This window comes from Prunus mume, linkage group LG3 (assembly GCF_029339155.1).
Source record: "Prunus mume cultivar Tortuosa linkage group LG3, ASM2933915v1, whole genome shotgun sequence".
Classification (NCBI taxonomy): domain Eukaryota; kingdom Viridiplantae; phylum Streptophyta; class Magnoliopsida; order Rosales; family Rosaceae; genus Prunus; species Prunus mume.
In genome coordinates, this window is record NC_142700.1 from 1,609,368 (window position 1) to 1,631,814 (window position 22,447).

General features: G+C 38.3%; 6 protein-coding genes across 6 annotated transcripts; 3 read left to right on the forward strand and 3 right to left on the reverse strand.

Moving 5' to 3' along the window:
* Positions 1-425: 425 nt before the first annotated feature.
* LOC103324687 (cysteine-rich receptor-like protein kinase 25) lies at positions 426-3,418 on the forward strand. The gene is given in 8 exon segments (XM_016793049.2): positions 426-1,285; positions 1,288-1,372; positions 1,461-1,592; positions 1,676-1,806; positions 1,908-2,118; positions 2,231-2,468; positions 2,588-2,738; positions 2,856-3,418. Coding segments are annotated over 8 exon segments (2,079 nt in total). The 5' UTR covers positions 426-514; the 3' UTR covers positions 3,216-3,418.
* A 4,080-nt stretch (positions 3,419-7,498) lies between these two features.
* On the forward strand, positions 7,499-9,542 carry LOC103324582 (sulfite exporter TauE/SafE family protein 5-like). Its single transcript, XM_089048627.1, has 4 exons — positions 7,499-8,332; positions 8,634-8,768; positions 8,842-8,988; positions 9,057-9,542. Exons 1-4 carry the CDS (start codon positions 7,535-7,537, stop codon positions 9,363-9,365), a joined length of 1,389 nt encoding a protein of 462 aa, XP_088904753.1. The 5' UTR covers positions 7,499-7,534; the 3' UTR covers positions 9,366-9,542.
* A 154-nt stretch (positions 9,543-9,696) lies between these two features.
* On the reverse strand, positions 9,697-12,374 carry LOC103324583 (transcription factor ILR3-like). Its single transcript, XM_008226652.3, has 5 exons — positions 11,943-12,374; positions 10,902-10,964; positions 10,603-10,680; positions 10,352-10,514; positions 9,697-10,182 (listed from the first exon to the last, which is right to left on the reverse strand). Exons 1-5 carry the CDS (start codon positions 12,086-12,088, stop codon positions 9,916-9,918), a joined length of 717 nt encoding a protein of 238 aa, XP_008224874.2. The 5' UTR covers positions 12,089-12,374; the 3' UTR covers positions 9,697-9,915.
* A 571-nt stretch (positions 12,375-12,945) lies between these two features.
* Positions 12,946-14,045, reverse strand: CXXS1 (thioredoxin family protein CXXS1). The gene is made up of 3 exons (XM_008226653.2): positions 13,808-14,045; positions 13,541-13,663; positions 12,946-13,261 (listed from the first exon to the last, which is right to left on the reverse strand). Exons 1-3 carry the CDS (start codon positions 13,916-13,918, stop codon positions 13,109-13,111), a joined length of 387 nt encoding a protein of 128 aa, XP_008224875.1. The 5' UTR covers positions 13,919-14,045; the 3' UTR covers positions 12,946-13,108.
* Positions 14,046-14,333: 288 nt separating this feature from the next.
* ATK1 (kinesin 1) lies at positions 14,334-19,534 on the reverse strand. Its single transcript, XM_008226654.2, is given in 18 exon segments — positions 14,334-14,821; positions 14,922-15,026; positions 15,129-15,233; positions 15,339-15,420; positions 15,576-15,796; positions 15,864-16,025; positions 16,262-16,371; positions 16,485-16,574; positions 16,577-16,622; positions 16,708-16,854; positions 16,942-17,016; positions 17,089-17,298; positions 17,578-17,781; positions 17,873-17,992; positions 18,118-18,227; positions 18,385-18,529; positions 18,645-18,884; positions 19,266-19,534. Coding segments are annotated over 18 exon segments (2,403 nt in total). The 5' UTR covers positions 19,311-19,534; the 3' UTR covers positions 14,334-14,635.
* A 1,131-nt stretch (positions 19,535-20,665) lies between these two features.
* LOC103324586 (oxygen-evolving enhancer protein 3, chloroplastic) lies at positions 20,666-21,960 on the forward strand. The gene is made up of 3 exons (XM_008226655.3): positions 20,666-21,107; positions 21,322-21,617; positions 21,749-21,960. Exons 1-3 carry the CDS (start codon positions 20,804-20,806, stop codon positions 21,845-21,847), a joined length of 699 nt encoding a protein of 232 aa, XP_008224877.2. The 5' UTR covers positions 20,666-20,803; the 3' UTR covers positions 21,848-21,960.
* Positions 21,961-22,447: the final 487 nt, after the last annotated feature.

Below are 22,447 nucleotides of genomic sequence, written 5' to 3' on the forward strand. Positions count from 1 at the left end.
TAGTGCCTGAAGAAGCATGGACACATTTATGAAATTAATTATAATATAATTTTGTATTCCTTTGATTCAACTTTCTTTTAAATAATGTTGTAATTTCCCAAGTCTAATATCACTTGTAAATTCTAATTGTACTCATTAGTCTTCGAAGGCGGCGGTAATTAACTAAGAAGCTTCAATCAAGCTAGAGATGCAACCTTTTTAAGCGTGGAATTAATTAAAAATGTTAAAGAAATTATAGTGGATGAGTTTAATATACTTTGAGATAATCAACTAGTCTCCTCAAAAATCAAACCACGGACCAGTCCCGTCTTTATCAGCTCATATCTTAATAATTAATTACAACCGTGTTTGAAACCTCACTGGTGGTCAAATTAGAACCAAGTCTCGATAGGGCTTGATCCATCCGTGAAAAATATTCTCAAACAAGAAGCTTCCTTAATGAACTAGCTATAGTCTAGAGAGATGTAAAAACTACAAATATATATACCAGGATTCTGCAGAGACCAATTACGCCATGCCAGCAATGGTTTCCTCAAGATTTCTATTCTTCCTGATTTATGCCATTCTGTTACTAATCATGATCACTCAAGCCTTTGCTCAGCCTGCTTTTCTGTACCACTTCTGTATAAACAACATAGGAAACTACACCAACAATAGTACCTATCACAAAAACCTCAACACCCTTCTCTCCTCCCTGCCCTCTGATGAAAACGGTAACGGCTATGGCTTTTACAATTCCTCGTATGGCCAGAACTCAGACGACCAAGTTTACGCAATCGGACTCTGCAGAGGAGATGTCAAGGCGGAGGATTGCCGCAGTTGTCTCAACAACTCCAGATATGCTCTCACGCAGCTTTGTCCAAATCAGAAGGAAGCCATTGGTTGGTACGACAATTGCATGTTGCGCTACTCAAACAGCTCCATGTACGGAGTCGTGGCAACTATGCCTTCTTTCTACATGCGCAACCCACAAAATGTATCTTCGTCGGGCGTGGACGGGTTCAACCAAGAGCTGAGGAAGCTACTGGAGAGCGTAAGAAGCGAAGCTGCAGCAGGCGGTTCTCTTCGTAAGTTTGCGTACGGGAACGCAACCGCTCCAACTTTCCAAACAATATTTGCTATTGCGCAGTGCACGCCAGAAATATCAGAGCAAGCCTGCAGTGACTGCTTGGTTGGTGCTTTTGGAAAAATCCCCCAATGTTGCCTTGAAAAAGTAGGAGGAAGAGTTGTTGGACCCAGCTGTAACTTCAGATTTGAGGTTTACCGCTTCATTGAGCCTACATCGATTCTGCAACTGCCATCGCGCCGGCCGCACCGCCAATATTATCTCCTCCTCCACCATCAACCAATATTATTACCACAGTTTCAGGAGGTACCTATATGTTGGTTCCATTACTTTGATAAATAGATCGCTTAATATATTATCCACAAGTATTATATTTTTTGTTTTAATTTTGTAGGACCAAAGAGTAACACATCTCGGACTGTCATCATTATTCTCGTGCCAATCGTTGTTTGTTTGGTACTAATTATATCCATCGGCATTTGGCTAAGAGTGCGGAAGACAAAGAAGAAGCTTACAATACTTCCAGGTAGCAGATCGATTATTTAATTATGTTACAACTACTCCTTCACTATAAACCTTGAACTTGATCAATTTTTGTTGAATTTTCAGCAGGCGAAGATGCAGATGAAATTAGAAGTGCAGAGTCATTGCAATTCGATTTTGACACCATTAGAATTGCCACAGATGACTTTTCTGAAGCCAATAAACTAGGTCAAGGCGGATTTGGTTCTGTTTACAAGGTAATAATACATCATTTTATATATATCAATTACATGCCAAAGTAACAATAAGTTTAGCTTCCTTGAATACAACTCATTTGTTCTCAATTATATTCTTTCAGGGTAGGCTATTTAATGGAGAAGATATTGCTGTGAAAAGACTTTCTACAAATTCTGGACAAGGAGATTTGGAGTTTAAAAATGAGGTCTTGTTGGTGGCCAGGCTCCAACACCGAAATTTAGTTAGGCTCTTGGGGTTCTGCTTGGAAGGAATTGAAAGGCTTCTTATTTATGAGTTTGTTCCTAATTCCAGTCTCGATCACATCATATTTGGTACATATATATGCTTCAATGATCTTTCATTCTTTCTTTTCACTTCAAAGATTTTCTTTTCACTGGTGTGACTTCCAACAAACATTAAAGAATCGTTTTCATGAATATGCAGACCCAATCAAGCGCACACAACTGGATTGGGATAGCCGCTACAAAATCATAGTAGGCATTACCCGAGGGATCATTTATCTTCATGAAGATTCTCGACTTAGAATCATTCATCGTGATCTCAAAGCTAGTAATATCTTGGTAGATGCAGAAATGAACCCCAAAATATCAGATTTTGGCATGGCAAAGTTATTTGTGCTTGATCAAACACAAGGCAATACCAGTCGAATTGTGGGGACATAGTAAGTACTTGACTAGGCTACATAGCTTATTATATTATAATTGTGATGGTTTGCTATATCACTAATCCAAAATTTTCATCCATGTTAATGATAATATGGACATTTTTATTGATATGCAGTGGATATATGGCTCCAGAATATGCAATGCATGGACACTTTTCTGTTAAATCAGATGTCTATAGTTTTGGTGTGTTAGTTTTGGAGATAGCAAGTGGGCAGAAAAATAATTCCTTTCGCCGTGGAGAGAACGTGGAGGATTTGCTAAGCTATGTAAGTAAATGTGTACATATATATAGCAGTTTATGTGCGTTTGCAATTGAATTGAACGGAACCAAGAAAAGAAGTTATATGTCTAACTCTATTATTTCTACAAATTAATGGTTGCAGGCATGGCAAAGTTGGAGGGAAGGGACAGCTTCAAATATAATAGATCCGACATTGAGGACTGGTTCAAGAGCTGAAATAATGAGATGCATCCACATTGGGTTATTATGCGTGCAAGAAAATATAGCTGATAGGCCAACCATGGCTTCTATTGTTCTAATGCTGAATAGTTACTCTGTCACTCTTCCAGTACCCTCACAACCAGCATTTTTCAGGCATAGTAGCGTTGGCTCTGACATGTCTTCTTCGGGATGGACGAACAATTCAGGGTTGACAGCCGGGTCAGATCGATCCAAGAGCAACTCTGTTGTTAAAGCACCAGAAGATGAGGTTTCAATGATCACAGAAATATATCCTCGATAGCCTGAAGATGCATACATGGAAACTTACATTTGTTAATTTTTTTTATTGTAATTTAGCATTTCCTTTGGTTAGGTGCGGAATAAGACTTGTCAATGCATGCGTCCGTTGAATTGTTAGTCTCACCTTGTGCAGAAGTTTCGATTAGGTGGTTTAGCAATCACAATAGAAGAAAAGGCAATCAATCAAACGACGACTCTGACTAATTTGGCTTGTTTTGTTGCCCACTCCCATCTCTGTCAAGTTTTTTATTTTTCTCTCGGACCAGTCTTCGTCACATGCTTTGCTTAGAATGAGATGTTCATTGACTTCATTAAAAGTATAATCTACCCTTAATTACACGACATTTATCAAAACTTCTTGTGGTTAGTTTACCCAACTCACATCAGCTGCTGCTTGTAAACTGACAAGGTTTTTTTTAGTTGTCTTGCGAAATTGGCAAGTAAGTTGCCTAGAAAAGAAAATGACATGTCGTGGGGGTTGGAATGGGTTTGGAGCTTATGGGCCTTCTTTCCTCGTTCGATCGACTAGCTTACCAGGGTCAACTGAAAAAGGTTCTATGAAAGAAACAAGAAATATATAATTGGGCTCTCTTCGTCTTGATCATGATCATGCATGCAACACAGTGAGGCTTCAAAAAAAAACAAAAACAAAAAACAAAGTTGCAAGCACTATAATTAAAATATGTTGGAGTCTTCGTCTCGGTCTTCCACTAAAGTAAACCATGTTCTACTTTGGCGGCGATGAATATCTAGACTAGCATCAACTATTTCCTTTAGCTCTTTTCACCTGTATTATAATTTATGTCCTTTTAACAAATATATAGGGTACGACGGACAAGAGAGAATGATTGTTAACTAGCAAAATTTAATTAATTAATAGAGGGAATGCTTTTAGTTAAACCAAACCTTATCCGATTCCATTGTTCTACAGGCTTCTAATAAGCGCTTTTAGCAATTTGACAACAAAAATAAGCGCTTTTAGCAAGCATTGATCCGTTTAACAAACGTGCAATATTAACTGGAACTGGAAGCATCGATTTAACTCAGAGCTCTACTTTCTGAGAATAAAAAGCTCTGGCCGAAGCTTTTATATATTCTTATTTCTTATTTGAGAAGCACCACTCAGAACAAACACATCAATTGAGATCCTTAACCTTATATCATATATACCTCTGCAGGTTTCACCTTGTACAACGAGCCAAAAGAAGATGTCTCAACTTCTATATTCATTTTCAAGACTAATGAAAATTAGAAAGAAAGAACCCTAATTGCCAATTGGACATGGTGTTCAACTGGGCAGGCAAGGAACCCTAATTGCCGAGCCGACCAGTAAAAATTCACCACTTAGTCTCCGCGTGCACAATGACATATACATATTTTACTGTAGGGGTGCTCAGATTTGATCCATCTTAGTATCTTTCATTACAAGTTCTATTCGTTTGGAATTCATTTTTAAATATGGACCGGTGATACAAAGCATTCAAGATCAGAATGATGGATTTTCTTGCTAATTTTTTTCTGCTTTTCAAGACAAACATACGAGGCACAATATTACTACAGGATGGCCGCCGACCCACAGTATCAGCATGAGCATGACATAAAGAATTAATATTGTATCAACTTAATCTATCTGGATCTTCCACTTTTTGCCGATCCAACACTGCCACAATTAATTCTTATTATTATCCTGGATTTGAGAAAAGCATCTACATGGAAAGCAACTTAACAAAAAGCACTGCCTGTCACACACGCACTCAAATAATAATAAGCTATCAACTTACTTAAAGACACAAAGTGTTAATGCCTCATACCATCACTGTGAGCCAAGTCTATTAAAGAACGTCACATGGCCTTAGTTGGGCTGGGTTACCTTTACTACCAACCCAACCATACTTCGTAACCTCAAAGGTCGATAAAAGACCTCCCACCCAAGATCTGGTGGGACAAAGGTCGAATTAACGCTCGGGAAGTTGAATACCGACCCGACCACTCTGGTGCTATTATTAACCAGAGGCGCATTAATGATCCACAAGCGTGACCAGACCCTTGTCAAATCAAATACTCTGCCCTTTTGGTAAGACAGCCTAGGAAGTAAGATAGATCAATTAATGTACATGCCGTCCAAGACCAAATGTCGCCTTCCCCTTTGATCCCCAAGTGAATAGACTGGTGATGGAGAGGGATCATTTAATATACCTCCCATCCAATGCCACATGTCACTCTGTCACACAATCCCTGCCAGATAGTACGGTGATCAGAAACAGGTCATTTAATGTGGTCTGGTCCACCAGGGGGGAGGAAGATAAATATATCCCCCTATAAATACCTCCTATCTTTGGACAAAGGTAATAACTATTCTCATCTTAAAAACCCTATATCCGTTCTCTCCACCTTATAACCACTTCTGACTTAAACATCGGAGGGAGTTCAACTGGGACCAACCCCAGTTCGCTCTTATTTTGATAGCTGTTCAAAGTGTGTAGGTCTTCTATGAAGAGCATGTCAACCCGGAAGATCTGGTATAAACTCTTATCTCAATCCAAGTCTAGGCTATACCTTATACGAGAAGGATAGGGTTTAGGGTTTAGGCTATACCCTAAACCCTAGAAGGATATGCGGTTAACACAAAGCTTCTCCAGAAAAAAAAAACACTTGGACCAACCAATATCAACATGCACTGTGCACAGTACTGGGAGTGAGTGGTAGAAATTGTAGCATTCTAATGCCCATTTTGGAAAGTAATAATATATTTTAAATTCATGAATATTAATTATGTCTTTTATTCACATTATAATGTGTATTATTACCCACTCTTGGTAGCCGAATGGTTAGGGCGAACTTGTGCTTGCTCCACAGGTCATGAATTCGATTCTCCGCATAATCCAACCAAAATTAAGTGGAAGAGTTCTAATCACTTTGAAATTTTGGGAGCACAACCAAACTTGTATATACACATAAGTGACAACACAGACATCCTCAGATATTATATATACGATGCAATGTTCAATGTATGGACATGTGATGTGATAAATCAAACAACAAACACCCAAAAGGGGCATATATATTTGTATAAAAAAAGAAAAGAACAAGAAGCTCTGTTGGAAAGCAAACTTTCCACGGTTCCTATATACTGCCCACTTCATCTATGGTGCAGCTAGGCAGTTTTCTGCCAGTTAGGGAACACGTGACTGCTGCAAGCTACTTGTTATGACTTACTTTCTCAGAATGGAAAGACTCTACATGTTTTGATTGAGAGATTAATTGATTGTCCAATAAATGTTCAATTTAAGCCATGGTTACCAACTTACCATGCTGCTGCGAAAAAACTTACCTATCACACATTGCATCTCTTTATCAGCATCACACTCGTGTTGTATATTTGTTCTTTTCTTTATTTCTCTCGTCACATAATTACTTAATTAATTAACTTTGATCATATGATGATGAGAAAGATAAACTGAATATAACATATTACATCGGAGTTTATCGAAATGGTGATGATGGTTTGTAGGAATATAGGGAAAGATGGGACTGGTCCATTGCCCACTATAGTTTTCACCCCTTAGAGCAAGTCCACCCTTGCTTCAAAATCGGGCAAAAGGCAGCCTAGGGGAAGGAAGCAGCTCCAGCGCAAGGGCCAGCCTGCAAGAGCTGGGAGCAGCAAGTCCACCAAATTCAGAGCTGCTTGCAAATCTTATGACGCCAAGAACTAAAAAAAAGGAAAAAATACCATAAATTAGAATTTTTAAATAAATACCTAGGCATATTCTTTACTTTCCACACCAAAACTATATACAAATTCATCTCATCATATCTCATATGAATAGTATTTGTCTTAGACGACTTAGTGGAATCACAAATTGACACTATTCAAGTGAATAGTGGCAGCTCGGTTGCAAGCCGTGAGGTAAAGTTGCCCCCTTTTTCTCGGTTTTTTTTTCATTTCAAGATAAGTTCGAAGTTCCTTTTCAAAACAAGGGAGGAGCTCCTTGTAAATTTAGAACATTAAAAAAACAAAAAATTCGCAACAACGATAGATTAACAGACTTCGGCTGCCTCCTCTTGTATCAAAACAAACTTAGGAGTACCATTATATCATAAAGCCATGACAGTCTTACCAACCAAATAAACATCAATTCAATTAGAAAAAACACAAATATATCTTTTGTTATTACTGTTTTCGGATGTTGTCGCTTCTGTCCACTTCCTCCCAAAAGCCACCGAAAACTTGCTCCTTTTCCTTATAAAAAGACCACTACATAAGATGACTCATCTCATAACAGAACTAGAACCAGAACCATCAAGGATCATTCAAAGCAAATGAAGAACCATAACCTTACATGGCTATGTCTTTCCCTTTCAATTCTCATCACCTTCTTCAGTCACTCTCATGCAAAACAAATTCAACCCATCTCAGATTTCCACACAATTGAGCACTTCCTCAACAAAACCTATGAATGGTTGAGCCACCAAAGAGCACAGCACAACCATGAAACCCCACTAAAATTTTCAGCCCCCATTGTGTTTGCAGGAATCTTCTGCTTCCTAGCTGCCTCTATATCCAGTGCTGGTGGAATTGGTGGTGGTGGGCTGTTCATACCAATATTGACCTTGGTGGCAGGTCTGGACCTCAGAACAGCCTCCAGTCTGTCAGCTTTCATGGTCACAGGAGGCTCAGTTGCAAATGTCATCTACAACTTGTGCAAAGGAAGTGCCAAGTTTGGTGGCAAAAATGTGATTGATTATGACATAGCACTTCTGTCAGAGCCATGTATGTTGCTGGGAGTAAGTGTTGGAGTGATTTGCAACCTTGTTTTTCCAGAGTGGCTGATCACCATACTCTTTGCTCTGTTTCTTGCTTGGTCTACCTCAATGAGCTGCAAAAATGGTTTGGTGTACTGGAAAATGGAGTCAGAGGAGCTGATGAGAAATGATTGTGAGAATTTGGGAAATGGGTTGAATGCTGAAACAGAAGGGGTCAAGGGTATTGCAGAACCGCTCTTAGGAACAAAAGGAAAGTGCATAATAAGACTTCCATGGACAAAAATGGGAGTCTTAGTTCTGGTATGGTGCTCTTTCTGCATCATCTACCTTTTTCGTGGCAACCGGTATGGACAGGTTAGGCTGCTCCTTATTCAGTTTTCCTCTAGTATGATATAGAAACATCAAATGATGTTTAAGACTCACTTTTCATCAATGAAAAATCTATGAATGCTATGCATTCTGTTTTGTCAAATGATAGTCCTGGAAACATCCGCCTAGAGACCATATTTAAGTCTGGAAATCTAGCTATAATTGAAAAAGAAATCAAATTTTAAGCATCAGGACAAGTGGAAAGAGTCGACTTCAGTAGGGCACAGCTTCAAAGCACATATATTCGAAAGTGTATTTTGTGAATGTGATTCTTCGATCCTTGCAGGGTATCACCCCAATAGAGCCTTGTGGAATAGGTTATTGGGTTCTCTCATCAGTCCAAATCCCTCTTGCCATAATCTATACAGCCTGGATCCTATGCAGAAAAGAGAACCTTCAACATCATACTTTAAACCAAAAGGTATTTAAAATTTGTTATTCTTTTCGACAAGGATTTCGATAAAACTAAACTGTTTCTATTACTCTTGGTGCAGAATATTGAGGACCTGCCAAAGGTTAGACCATCAAAACTAATTTTCCCACTAATGGCACTATTAGCAGGGATTTTGGGGGGTGTCTTTGGGATCGGGGGTGGAATGCTTATAAGCCCTCTTCTTGTACAAGTTGGGATAGCACCTGAGGTAAAATTATGGTCTCATCCATCACAATTCTATCTTCAAAACTGTTTACCAATTCACATTTTGTGCAGGTAACAGCAGCAACTTGTTCTTTCATGGTGTTCTTCTCGTCTTCCATGTCGGCGTTTCAGTACTTGTTGTTGGGCATGGAGCATGCAGATACTGCACTCGTCTTTGCCATCATGTGTTTTGTTGCATCACTTCTTGGACTTGTAGTTCTGCAGAGAGCAATTAAAGTGTATGGAAGGGCTTCTCTCATTGTATTTTCAGTTAGTACAGTGATGGCTTTGAGTACTGTTCTGATGACAAGCTTTGGGGCTCTTGATGTGTGGAGAGACTATGTATCTGGAAAATACATGGGATTCAAACTACCATGTTAATAATAACAATAATCCCAAACAAACAAAAAAATTATGTCAAAACAAATTTTGTAGTTGCTACTTTACCTAGTTAGTTTTCTTATCAAAGCTAAAAAGATTGGGCTTGAAAATCTTGCACTGTAAGGCAAACTGCTCAGTTAAGTCATCCTAATGTCCTATTGCTTCTCCACTTCAGAACTTTCTTAACGACGTGTCGTACAAATTTACTAGCATCTTCATCATCAAGAATCATAGTCAAACAGTTAAGCTCAGTTTTCATGGGCAACGAGTAGCGTAATATATGCTTCCCAGTTTTGTATTTTAGAACACAGACACCTTTGGACCAGAACAGTTAAGAGGTCAAAATTGGAAAATTTTATGAAGGAAACTTGTTCATGAGAACTACAAGTTACAACTTACCAAAGCAGTCAGTGAAAATATCCAGTCTTTCATCCAGTAAATTCAATCTTATGTGAAAAAATTTAAAACTAGAACACAAAAATCAAAAACGAGAAACAACAGCTAAAAAGGCTATCATTAAGCACGAGGCAGACAAATAAAAGCCTGGCACTCATGCAACAGGGGGGCGGAGAACATGGTCTTGTGAGGTATCAACTGCAGCCGGTGGCATGAACTGCCACATGGAAACTCCAGGATATCCGACGAAGGGCATCAGTTTGCCACCAACAACTTGGCCTGGGGCAGAAAATGGACCTGGAATTGCAGCAGGGTGAGGCAAGAAGCCTGGCTGAGTATTCAAGGCTTTAATTTGCCGCTCAATGTTTTCTTTCTCTGTTTTGAGCCTCTGCTTCTCATCACGAAGTTCATTCTTCTCAGCCTGTACAAAATGTATACAAGTAAATGAATAAAAGCATCCTATCGAAGAACCAAGAAGAATTTGGACGTCTACTCAAGCAATTTCAGCAAGCAAATCTCCTTACATGAACTGCATCCTAATATGGCTTATAACACATAAAAGAAAAACAAAAGAACAAACGCAGGCACACCTTTAATTCATTTATCTTCTCCTGCAGATCTCCATTTGAATCCTTCAGTTGCTGGGCTTCTCCGCGTAACTGATTCACCACTCGGACAGCATCACCCAATATAGCAGCCTTGTCAGTTTTGGGTGGCCTTCCAGGTTCAAGCATAGAACTCAATTCCAGGAACCTAAAAGTTATGCAACAAGTCAAGATGAGAGAGAGAGAGTGGGAAAGGGGGAGCGAATATCATTGAGTATTAGGGAACTAGAGCATGCCTGTCGTTCAGTCTATCCCTCCGCATTTTCTCTCTGCATGCTTTAGAACCAGTCACATTGCATGATCCAGACCTCACCCTATAATGGACACAATAAACACAAATAAATCATGCTGAAACAGAAGGAGATAATTTAGCATGAGTATTGAGGATCTGACCAAATTCAGAATAAATAAAAAATCCATCCATGCTAAAGCATTAATTCAATAAACAAATTCAAAAACCTGGAAACAGCAAATGGGTAGTAATACACCATTTCCTGTTTAACAAGTCAAGAAGAATAAGACTCAGTAGATATACCGTTTTCGACACCCACTTTCCTTGATACTGTCTGAATTTCCAAACGAGTCATCAAAGTCCACGCTGAGAAAATAGCAGCAAACAAATGAGTGTGTCGTTAGAACAAAGAAAAGTTTATCTTCGTCAACATAGTATAGCCAGGTTGTTAATTAAGCAGAATGGGAAAAAAATGAAAAAATGATAATTTAGTACTCAGAGAAAGAGAAAATTGCAGATAAGTTTTAGTTAGTCCCCTTATACCAGCAGCATCTTACTTGCACTCCAAAATACTCTTTTTACCAAATATCCTCATAACCCATTAAAGATTAACATAACAGACTGCTTAAAACACACACATGTAAACAAAAATGCCATACTTGAATTTGAGCAAACAAAAAAATGAACTCAATGAACTGCAGGAGGACATCATAAACCCTGCAAAAATGGCATCCTCATAGCCACAGACTCAATGAAGGTGATGATAAAACCGATTACGAATAATTAGCCAACCTTGAACATCCTCAAGGATTTAAACTTAATATAAACACTTTTTAAAGTAAATTCAGCTTAAATGGACATAGCATATGCTCAAGTCTATAACCAAAGCGGCTAGCATTTTAATGAAGTACGCGACATCATGTTAAATCAGAGAACAGCCACAGATCCACTTTTCATCATTTTAATACAACTAAGCTGCTAATAACATTATTATATTCACAAGACTCTCTGAGCATGTACCCTGCACATGCAATGCTTGCTTAGCCGACTTGCAGTTCATGATTATCGTAAAGCATCCTACTTTTTACTGTATTTCATATAGGCTAGAAAATAATTATACTTCAGGCCAGCAATATTATTATATTACCTCATTCGTCAAAGAAAAACCTCCTGAATTAATAAATAACGAAAACAAATTTGAAATTGAGACTTCGAATAAAGTACTAATAAAAACAACAGTTACCCTCCTAAAAAACAGACACCCAATTCACATTCAACAGCAAGGAAAACCCAATTGCAGCAAAATGATGAACTTGGTTGAAGAAAGTAAATGGGTTGCGGTACCTGGGAGCGGCCGGAGCGACAAATGAATGAGAGGGCCAAGTGAAACCGGGCAGGTCAAGGGGCGGTAGGTCACCGCCAGGTACAGGAATATCTTCTAAAACTCCATAATCGAAGACCCAGTTGTGATTTTGCGGCGTCGAACCCATGTTTTATCGGTTGCCGGAAATTCTGAATTTCCGGCGGTGACCCTTTGCAGGGACAGAGCCCGCCGTTGTGGGTTGGAGCTTGGGAATCGTGATGGAAATTTTAAACAATTATTATTGTTATGAAAAACAATTTTGAGCCAATTTTGGTTGAAGGGTTTCGGTGGTTCGGATTATTATTGCGTATATGGAAGTGAAAGAAAAGGTAAGATATTGTGATTTATGGAAAGCGTACAAAAGAAAGGCGCTGGCGGGTCTCCAAATTCTCGCCACACTGCACACGCAGCCACCACAAAACGTGCCATTATAAAAGTCTCCTTTTCAATTTTCGCCACTTTTATTTTCCTTCTTTATTTCTCAGGTCACTTGTTCTTTTGACATGGCCTTAGAATTCAAGAGCCTTGGGCTTTAGCTTTTGTCAACGGTGTAATCTAATGAGAAATGGTCCTTACTTGCATATCAGAGGTTTAATATTTGAACAAGAATTTTATAGTGAGAGTCTTATAAATAGCTCTTAGGTAAATATCTCTTAACCGTTTGATCAAATTAATTAGCCATTGGATCAAATTGAGTAACCTGTCGAACAAGAATTCTATAATAAGGACTTTATATATGTGTGAAAAATCTTTCTCCCCTCTATTTAAGACTATAACTTGTATTTTAAAAAACTTGGGCTTTTACATAAACAGAGAACCTATCTTTATTTTCATTACAAGGCCCGATGAACCCAACAAAGGAAAAGAGAATCAAAATTACCAACAATTTGGGCCAACGCATGAAAGCCACTGGTGAGAAGATATCTTTTGGGGCAGAATTTTTATTAAAAATCACAAGCAAAGGTGCACCATGTAAGATGACAATGAGAACAGAAAGAATTACAAGCAGAAAATGTTACATTTACAAAGTTCAACATCCATACAGCAAACCAAAGAAAAACTTATCATCCATATCTGTGCTAGAACCCATCACAACCACTTATTTCACATGTTCAAACTTGAAACTGTGTGATATCGCACACTGTTGCTACGCAACAGAAACACGTATGGACTGAACATAACCCTCGATCCATTTCCTTATCTCTTCAGGATTGGCACCCACAAGCTTGTCAACCAGTGCACCTTCCCTCATCAGCAAAAAAGTTGGCATAGCCTTTATCTCCAGTCGAGTCGCTACCTCCTAAGAAAACAAAAAGAAGGAGAGATATTTATATCCATATCACCATCATAAACAGCATCAAACCTTCCAAGAGTTTTTAGTCCCTATCTTTAATTGTCAAATGATTATGAATACCAGACAGCAAAGCCTTATGAAAAGCAATATCCAAAAAAGCATAAGCAAAGAAGATAAGCAATATCAGATGGAAGATGGTCAATTTCAAACACAAAGAAGATTCTAGGATATGTATACAAAAATTAGACATACTTTTGTGTCAAGGAATTAGGCTAAGTTAATTACCTTAACATCATCCACATCAACCGCGAGAAACAGAACATCCGAATAGCTTGATGCCAATTCCTCAAAGAATGGGTTCATAGCCACCGAAGGCATGCACCATGAAGCAGTAAAGTGTGCAACAATCTACGACATATCCAATTCCAACCCAAGTAGACCCAAAAAAAACCCGGCAAACAAACGCACAAATTAAACCAAAAACTAAAAATTCAACAACAAAGTCATAAGAACACGGAACTGTGTTCAATTGAGATGTCTGAGGAGACTTACAGGGCAGCCTTGGTTGGTGGCTTGGGTTACATACAAGTCCCAAGTCTCCACAGAATCAACCTTTATGACTCTGGACTTTATGGCTTGCGTTTCCTGTACTTGACTATCCATCTCTCTTTTCCTTCCTCTGTTTCTTCACTTGCTGACTTCCTGGCTGGCGTTTCAGTATTTGAGTGTATTGACAACCTGTAGCCCTGTCTACGACTCTAAATCTAGATGCTGCTAGATGAGATGAGATTAGGACGATATTTGACCAAAAACAACAAGAAAAAACAAGAATATATATATTTAGGATAGGTACGAATGTTAGAGTTGGGCCCACTTCCGTTTTATAATCCGGACTATGTTTTTCCTTTACCATTTTTTAGCGTCCTGTTTTTGCAAGTGAGACAGCCTGTTTTTGCAATTGCGACAAAAACATCCACTGATTTTTCTAATGTCTTGTTTCGTTACTTGGGTATATATCCTTCCACTGAAATAAAATAGCACCAGATTATTTGGCTTCTCATGACGAGAAAGTCAAAAGTTTAACAATCCCTGCATTCCTCAAGGGATGAACATTTTCCATATAGCACAAAATATTTATTGTCATAACTCATAAGCATACAAACAAACACAAAGAAGAAAAAAAAAAAAAAAAAGATAAGGGATCTCAGAGAGAAGTACAAATTAGTAAGTAGGCCTCAAGCAGAAGATCTGCAAACAAATTGATAGAGAGCCAATCTGACTCCATTATGCACAACACAACCTTTGTTTTCCCGTTACAAACAACAACGTGCTTCTGCTACGAACAAATGCAGTCACACAGTAAATCAAAGACAAACAATCTCAGCCATAACTTAAGCGAGAATCTGAAGGCGGCCGCGTGGTTGTTGTCTGCCTCCGAGGGATCCCAATTTCGCAGGCATTCACTCTAGCAGCAAATCGAAGAGAGCAGAGAGATTCACCGACTGAAGAAGCATCTGGGGAGATGTTGACGACCATCAACGTCTTCGAATCCCCTCCCAAACAAGGCTGTTTATACCATGAATAACGAAAGCAAAGAGGGTATTTTAGGTCCTGCTTAGAAATATCACAACTGCCATGCAGCAAACACACACATAAATTACTATACCTGAAGAAGATAGGTGAGCTTTGAGTTCCTAAAAGGAACGTGGTCTTCCTTTTTCGCCAAAGAAAATATGACATCACTCAAAGATGACAAGCTTTTGTTAATGGCCTGATTGTTATTATCAAACGTGTTAGCTAACCCATTCAAATATCTCTTCACATATAGTTACATCTATCAGGGAGAAGATTGGGAATTTCCAAGAAGAAAGACCTGAGTTTCCTTCAAACGTTCCCCAGTTGCGCCACTCCTTGAAAGTCTCTCACTTCCAGCAAGATCAATAAGGTTTAAGACCCCCTGAACTTGTTGTTCGGTATTCTAATAAGGCAAGAAAGCATATCAGCAGATACACATAGAACGAGCAAACCAGAATGAAAGATTTCTTAGAGTGCAATCGTCACAGCAGCCACAAGGAATACAAACCTCATTCATGCCGGATATACGCAAAGTAAACACGAAATGGCTTCTTGAAGATTGCTCATTCATCTGAGTCTTGCCCACAGACCTAACACATCATATATAATAGCAGCAAAAACTCAATGAACTTCTTAGCAGGCAATATTAAAAGTTTGATAGCAATATGCTATCTTCAGTGAAAAGAACACGCAACACATAGTTATGAAACATCACAAGACCAATTCAGAAAATTTTGAAGTATACCTGCTATTTCCAGCTTGTTGTAGAAGAGATGAAATTTCCTTTATACTGCAAACATCAACAATCGTGAGGTCAGAAACATGCGTGTTTCCATTTGCATCGTGCTTTATCGTATACTGCTTTCCACAGACACCATTTTCTGTCCTCGACAAGTCTGCACCACTTGATCGACTTGTGCATAATAAATCGCGAATGTTCTCGTTGTATATCTCAAGCATCGAGGCCTGCATATGTTTAGAAGGGAACGTTATAATTTGCAAATATAGACTAATGAAAAACAAGTTATAGTACCTGCATTCTGTATTTCCATCCCTGGGCTTGAAGAGATTGACTCGCTTGAAATATCTGCTCTAATGAACGAGGTATTAATCCTTTTTGCTCTGGAGCATCTGGCCTACCCATCATGGTATAGGTCTTGCCAGAACCTGTTTGACCATACGCAAATATGCAGACCTACAAAAAGACAGCCAATACTTGTTTTAGTGCATGCCTCTGCATGTATAAAATGTGAAAAGAAATCACCAAAGAGGGTATAAACAGTACTATAATGGTCTTAAAATTCCAAAGACATAATCCAATAATGCATTTAAATTGTTTAGTTCTTTAAAAAAAATTTGTACATAACATCTCCTAATGCACCAGTAATTTATTTAAAAGGACATAAAACAATATGTAGACACAACGCGTACCTTATAGCCGTCAAGTGCACTCTGCACAAGCTGCGATATTTCAACAAAAACATCTTGTTGTGAAGTCTCATGATGAAACACCTTATCAAACGTAAAAGGATATTTTTGCCCTGCAAATAGTTAAAGTATAATTAGATAAAAAACAACTAAGTAACAAAAGTGAAATTTCTAGAAGAATTTTAAGAGCATTTGATTGAAGACATAAAAGCACACATATCCATACCACTTTGTACCAAGTCAATGCCTCTGCCAAGAGTTTCAGTTGATGTAGGATAAGAAATGACTGGGGCTTCTGTTGTATTGCCATCATCGGTAGCAACGGACGCACTCGGCAGAACACCCTAATATTACCTTTTAATTCCTATTATAGAAGAAAATTAGTACCCTTGAAACAGAGTAAGCATAAAAAGAATATATATATATATATATAAGAACAAAAAAACTACCAGAATAGTATTGTGCAGCTTCTTCCTTAAATTCTCTCCTTCCAGAATTTGAAGCTCTGCTTCGGCCAGGCGATCTTGTAGCTCTCGCACAATTCTCTTATTCTCTTCAAATTCTGTCCTTGTTTCTGAAGCAGATAGATCGGCCATCTAGAATAAAGTAAATAATAGATGTTTTGAACTTATGAGTAGACAGATATAGCAACATTTTTAAAACCCCTACAGCATTAATATTACCTTAAGTTTCTCATTTGCAGCTTCTAACTCGTGTTTCAATGTATCAATCTGCATCCTTTGAGATGAACATCTCTCCTGCAAAAACATGCCTGCAATATTGGAAAGCTGACACAGCATGAAATCAAGAGAATAGCATCTGATACAAACCTCCACGGCTTTTGATTTTCTTGTCAAGGTATCTAATTCTGCACATGACTTCCCAGTGTATTCCTTATACTTCACCACCTCATCCTTCAAATCTTTAATCTCTCGTACATGGCGAACACGGTCATCTCTAACTTGTTGCAGTTCCCCTCGAAGGCATTTGAGCTCATTTACTAATGATTCCTTTTGCTTCAGTGCATCATCAAGTGAAGCCTACATGCAAATTATGTTTGATACTCAGTAAAGGCATGTGCTATAGTATGGAATTGCAATTGAATAAAATGGGTCATATCCCAAGCAAACTGTCTCTATGTTGACCAACAATTTCAATATACAATGATCATTACCACAATGAGTTTGAATTAGGCAGATACTAGCGTTCAATAAACAAAAAAAGTCAACAACTTTCAAGAATTGCGAAACCAGTCAAATTCTTCTGATGAAACAAAGGAGTAAATATGCTCCTCAGATGAATGCTGCACAGATACTTACTTTAAGTGAAGTCAACTGATCTTGCAATGCCTTATTGTGTCCCCTAGAATTGCTTAGGGTCTCCACTACGGTTCTTTTCTCATCTTCAACTCGTTTGAGAGACTCGGTGGTTGTTTCAAGATCAGATTGGAGTTTGCTATTGTACTGCTGTAGACTCTTGTTGTACTCTTGTGCTCGATTATACAAATCCTCAGATGAAGCAACCTGCAGAGCTTAACAACTTTAGGCATATGCATAATGCAGATTTTGAAAAACCGGAGGGGATTTAGTTATCAAAATCATATGCTTATATTACTCTTTGCTCAGCAACTAATTTCTCCTCCCGGACTTTTTCAAGCTCCACTGAAAGAGAATCTTGCAACTTCTCGGCAACATCCCTTGCTTCCTTTTCTCTTCTGTGACTAGTAATTGCATCCTGCATGCCAAACAACAGAATTAAAAATACAAAATACGAATAGAAGGATAAAAAGTTGAAGAAATAAGCAGGACATATAATTATATCACAAAATTAGTGCACAATGCCATGATTGGAAAACTTACCAGCTTCTCTGATTCTTCCTTTGCAACTGTCTTTTCTAAAGTAGCTATGTCTTCCCTCAGCTTTGAACTTACGGCATTGAGCTCATCTACCTTGTTCTTCATCTCCACCTCTTAAAATAAAAATCAACACATATTTTACAAATCTGTTCCTTTTTACAATTAGCCTTAATTTTTTATCAATCACATTAGAAGCCACATAGTTTCTCGTGTGAACATAATATTATCTACAAAGCCAGATAGTTTCATGAATAAAAAATACAAAATTACCAGTATCCGTGCACTTTTGTTCAGCAGAACTCAATGCATTCCGAAGCTTTTCTTCCTCAAGAAGATGGCCTTCCTCAACCTGCTGGAACCATTTGATGCAAAGCTTAAGCCTCTTAGTATAATCAGCTAACTGGTCCGCTTTCCCCTGGCACATAACCAAATAGAAAACGTTATAGAAAAAACAATTCAACAATTCATAGTTCAAAACAAGTAGGAACCTATTTAAAATATACCAGCCAACAGTTGGGTAAGAAATAGACCTTATGATCAAACTTCTTCACTTTTAGCTTCTCATTCAACAATGCCTCAACTTCTTCCTTCGTGAACTCAACACTGGCACATTCAGAACCCTCTGTGCTGCCTATGTCACTAGTAGGTGCTGCCTCTTGTCTAACAGAAAGTGGCGGTCGTGGGCGGCCCATGCTACCTTGTGCGTCTGTTTTTCTTGTTTCAATCCTCCTGCGCTTGTCTACGGGAACTTCATCAGCACTACTCTTTTTCTACACAAACAAAAAACCAAAATTAACCTCTTTTTTCAAGGCTATTGTACATAAAGATGCCAGTCATTGTGTCACCGAAATGAACTAAATAACCATAAAAAGGTGTTTGATCCATAAAATTCACCATTTGGAACATTGCAGCATACAATTCTACTCGAAGGGGATCAATAAGATCATAAAAAGAACTAAGTAAACAAAACCCCAATTTCATTTCTTTCTTTTTCCATTGCTTCAGCACCCAAACAACAAAATCGTCAGCCACCCAAGTAAGCAAACAAAATCTAAGATATAGAACTTTGTTTCTTTCATTTTCTTAAAAACCAAACATACCCAGAAGGAAAAGATCATTGCTATGAAATAAACAGGTAAATTAGAGCTTACAGTAAAAGGACTCCGAGGAGCCCTATTCTGGTTGCGAGAAGCCATTAATCAGGTCTCGTTCTCAGCCGTCGATCTGATAGAGCCGACGGTCGGAGATAGAGGTGTGACGTTCAGACCTTGGATTGTTCAGACTGGATTTTGAGTGAAATCGATTTGGGACTTGGGGGGAAGTTAGGGCTCGAGAGTTCAAAAAAGTGTGTCTGAGAGAAAGGGGAGAGAGAGAGAGAGCGACTGAAAATTTTGAAATTGGATCTGGCGGTACAAACTAACACGCTCTTCAACAAAGACGTTAGTCTTTATTTGGGCCGAACCGGGTTTTTGTGGACTACCACCAGCCAAGTCCAAGGGCCCAAGTTAATTAATTTATTATGGTTTTTGTTCTTTTGAATCTCACCACTTACCCACACTTTTCTTACACTTTATTATATGATTTTTTTTCCATAACAGACCTAATTAGTAATTACTCAATTTCTCTTACACACACACAAAAAAAAAAAAATTTCTCTTACACAACCCTGTGTTGTAATTCAAGACTGTTGAGGATGACTCTTGCATAAAAGAGAAATAGTTGAAGGCTAATCACCAGAAGAACTAGATTTCAAGGTTGCAAATAAATAGCGTTATTTGAAAACCAAAGTGAGGTTGAGCGTTTTCATTAATTGTTTTTTCTTTTTATATTTTTATGACAGAACAAGGGATTCATAATTCAAACTTAACCTAGATTTGTGTCACTATAAATTCATTGAATGAGTTTTGAAATTTCATTTTGGTTTCACTACACTTTAAATCTGATCATAAGTCACTAGACCAAAACGGGAATATCGCATATTTGCTATACATGATTTGAAATTTCGATAGATAAATTTGAACTTCAAATGCTTTGTAGAAATTGCTTGTGAGTTTGTGGTTTCTGTGAAAATGGATTTTGATTCTTCCAAATATGCGAACAGTTTGAAATGACTCATAATTATGCTAGTATTTGGCTGGAGGATATGTCTCTCTCATTCATTGAACCAAGGTCTCTCTATTCTTCTTAATAAAATTTCCTATGTGTAAATAAAATAAATATTAAAAAAAGGTGTTTTATCAAGAATTTGTCATCTATTCATAATTGATTTGGAAATAGACAATGTTCCTTTTAATTTTGTGGGGAAAAAAAAACTTCAGATGGATGGTATTAAGATTAACATCATTGTCATAATCTCATGGAGTCCACGTGTCAAAATGACAGAGTCCGTGTTGGATCATTATCCAGCTTGTCAAATAGAAAATGCAACGAGGGACACTTGTCAACCTCCAATTGGACAAATCCATATCCAACTTATCCAAACCGGAAAATGTCAGATAAGGTCCTTGCCCAAAATCACTCTACATCACATAAGCATAGAACAAAACTAAACATCATCCACCACCAATCACATGCGCCCAGAAATATAATTTCCACATTTCTGCCTCTGTTTTATCTCATTTGGAAACTGATCATTGTTAAGAAGAAATAAAACCCAGAAAGAAAGGTAAGGCAAGGAGGTTAAGGAGAAATGGCACAAGCTATGGCTTCAATGTCTGGCCTACATGGTTCATCCCAGGCTGTGTTGGAAGGCAGCCTTCATCTAAGCGGCTCATCACGCTTGAACATAGCCAGCAGCACCAACAGGCTGGCTGTGACCAAGTCCGGGTTCGCCATAAGAGCCCAGCAAGCGCCTGCAGAGCCTGAAACTAGCCGTAGAGCCATGCTTGGTCTTGTGGCCGCTGGTTTGGCCTCTGGTTCTTTTGTCCAAGCTGTGCTTGCAGAGGCTAAGCCCATCAAAGTTGGTCCACCTCCACCCCCTTCCGGCGGATTACGTAAGCCCTTCAATCTTGTCCTTGTCACTTGTTTTTAGTCTTAGCAAGGTACAAATTTCAGTTTATAATTTGAACTATTAATTGGATTGCGATGCAAGTACATTATTACACATTAATTTAATTTGACCAACAAAAAATAAAGAATGTGGAATGCATGGAATTGTTTATTGGGTTTGTTCAAGAACTTACGGAGGTGAATTTGGTGTTATGGCAGCTGGAACTCTAAACTCGGATGAGCCAAGAGACCTTGACCTGCCATTGAAGGATAGGTTCTTCATCCAACCCTTGACCCCAGCTCAGGCTGCACAGAGGGCAAAGGAGTCAGCCAAGGAAATTCTTGCTGTGAAGGAGTACATAGACAAGAAGGCATGGCCTTATGTCCAGAACGATCTTCGTCTCAAGGCCTCGTATCTCCGATATGACCTCAAGACTGTCATTTCTGCCAAATCCAAAACAGAGAAGGAGCCACTCAAGGAACTCACTGGAAAGCTCTTCAAGGACATTGACAATGTAAGTCCATATATACTTGAACTTTTTGTCGCCAAGTAATTAACATGTTGATGACATGCCGTAGACAATAATGTACCTTCAATTCATATAATTTTTTTGTTTTTGGTGTTTGTGTTTGTGTTTGGGGACAGTTGGACCATGCAGCAAAGATCAAGAGCACCCCAGAAGCAGAGAAGTACTATGCGGCGACTGTTTCTTCCCTGAATGATGTTATTGCAAAGCTTGGCTAAAAAGGGATTAATGTATTTTTATGTAAGGCTGTAAGCTTTATTTGACAGTTTATGAGACGAAATTATGTGGATGCTATTTGGAGGAAATCATTATCTTCACTCACATTCATGAATATTGCCACTAGCCTTGTTATATACTAGTATATTTTCACCAATGTTTTGAAAGGCGAGGCGTAGAGGCAATGCATTTTTGGTTCAGCAAGGCGAGGCGTAAGCCTTTTGAGACATAATTATTTTTATAATTATAAGACAAATTTATAAATGATACAATATAATTAAACTAAACCACTAATTGTCATTGAAGCTTAATAATCAATCAAATATAACTAAATATAAGTACTAATTATAATAGTCAATCTTAAAACTCAATTGGTCATACGGTTGAGAGGGAGGCTGGTTCATAAATTGAGTGGAGGGTTAGAGCTTAATAGATATGCGGCTGAGAATAATGAATTTGGGGTTTAAGTCTGTTTGATTTGATTGTATTGGGTATAGGAGAGAGATTGATTTGTTAAACCAAACATTAACTTTCGCACAAAATAAAAAAGTTTAAAACAACACCCAAAACGCACAGGTTCATTAAAACCGCAAAGTGATCAA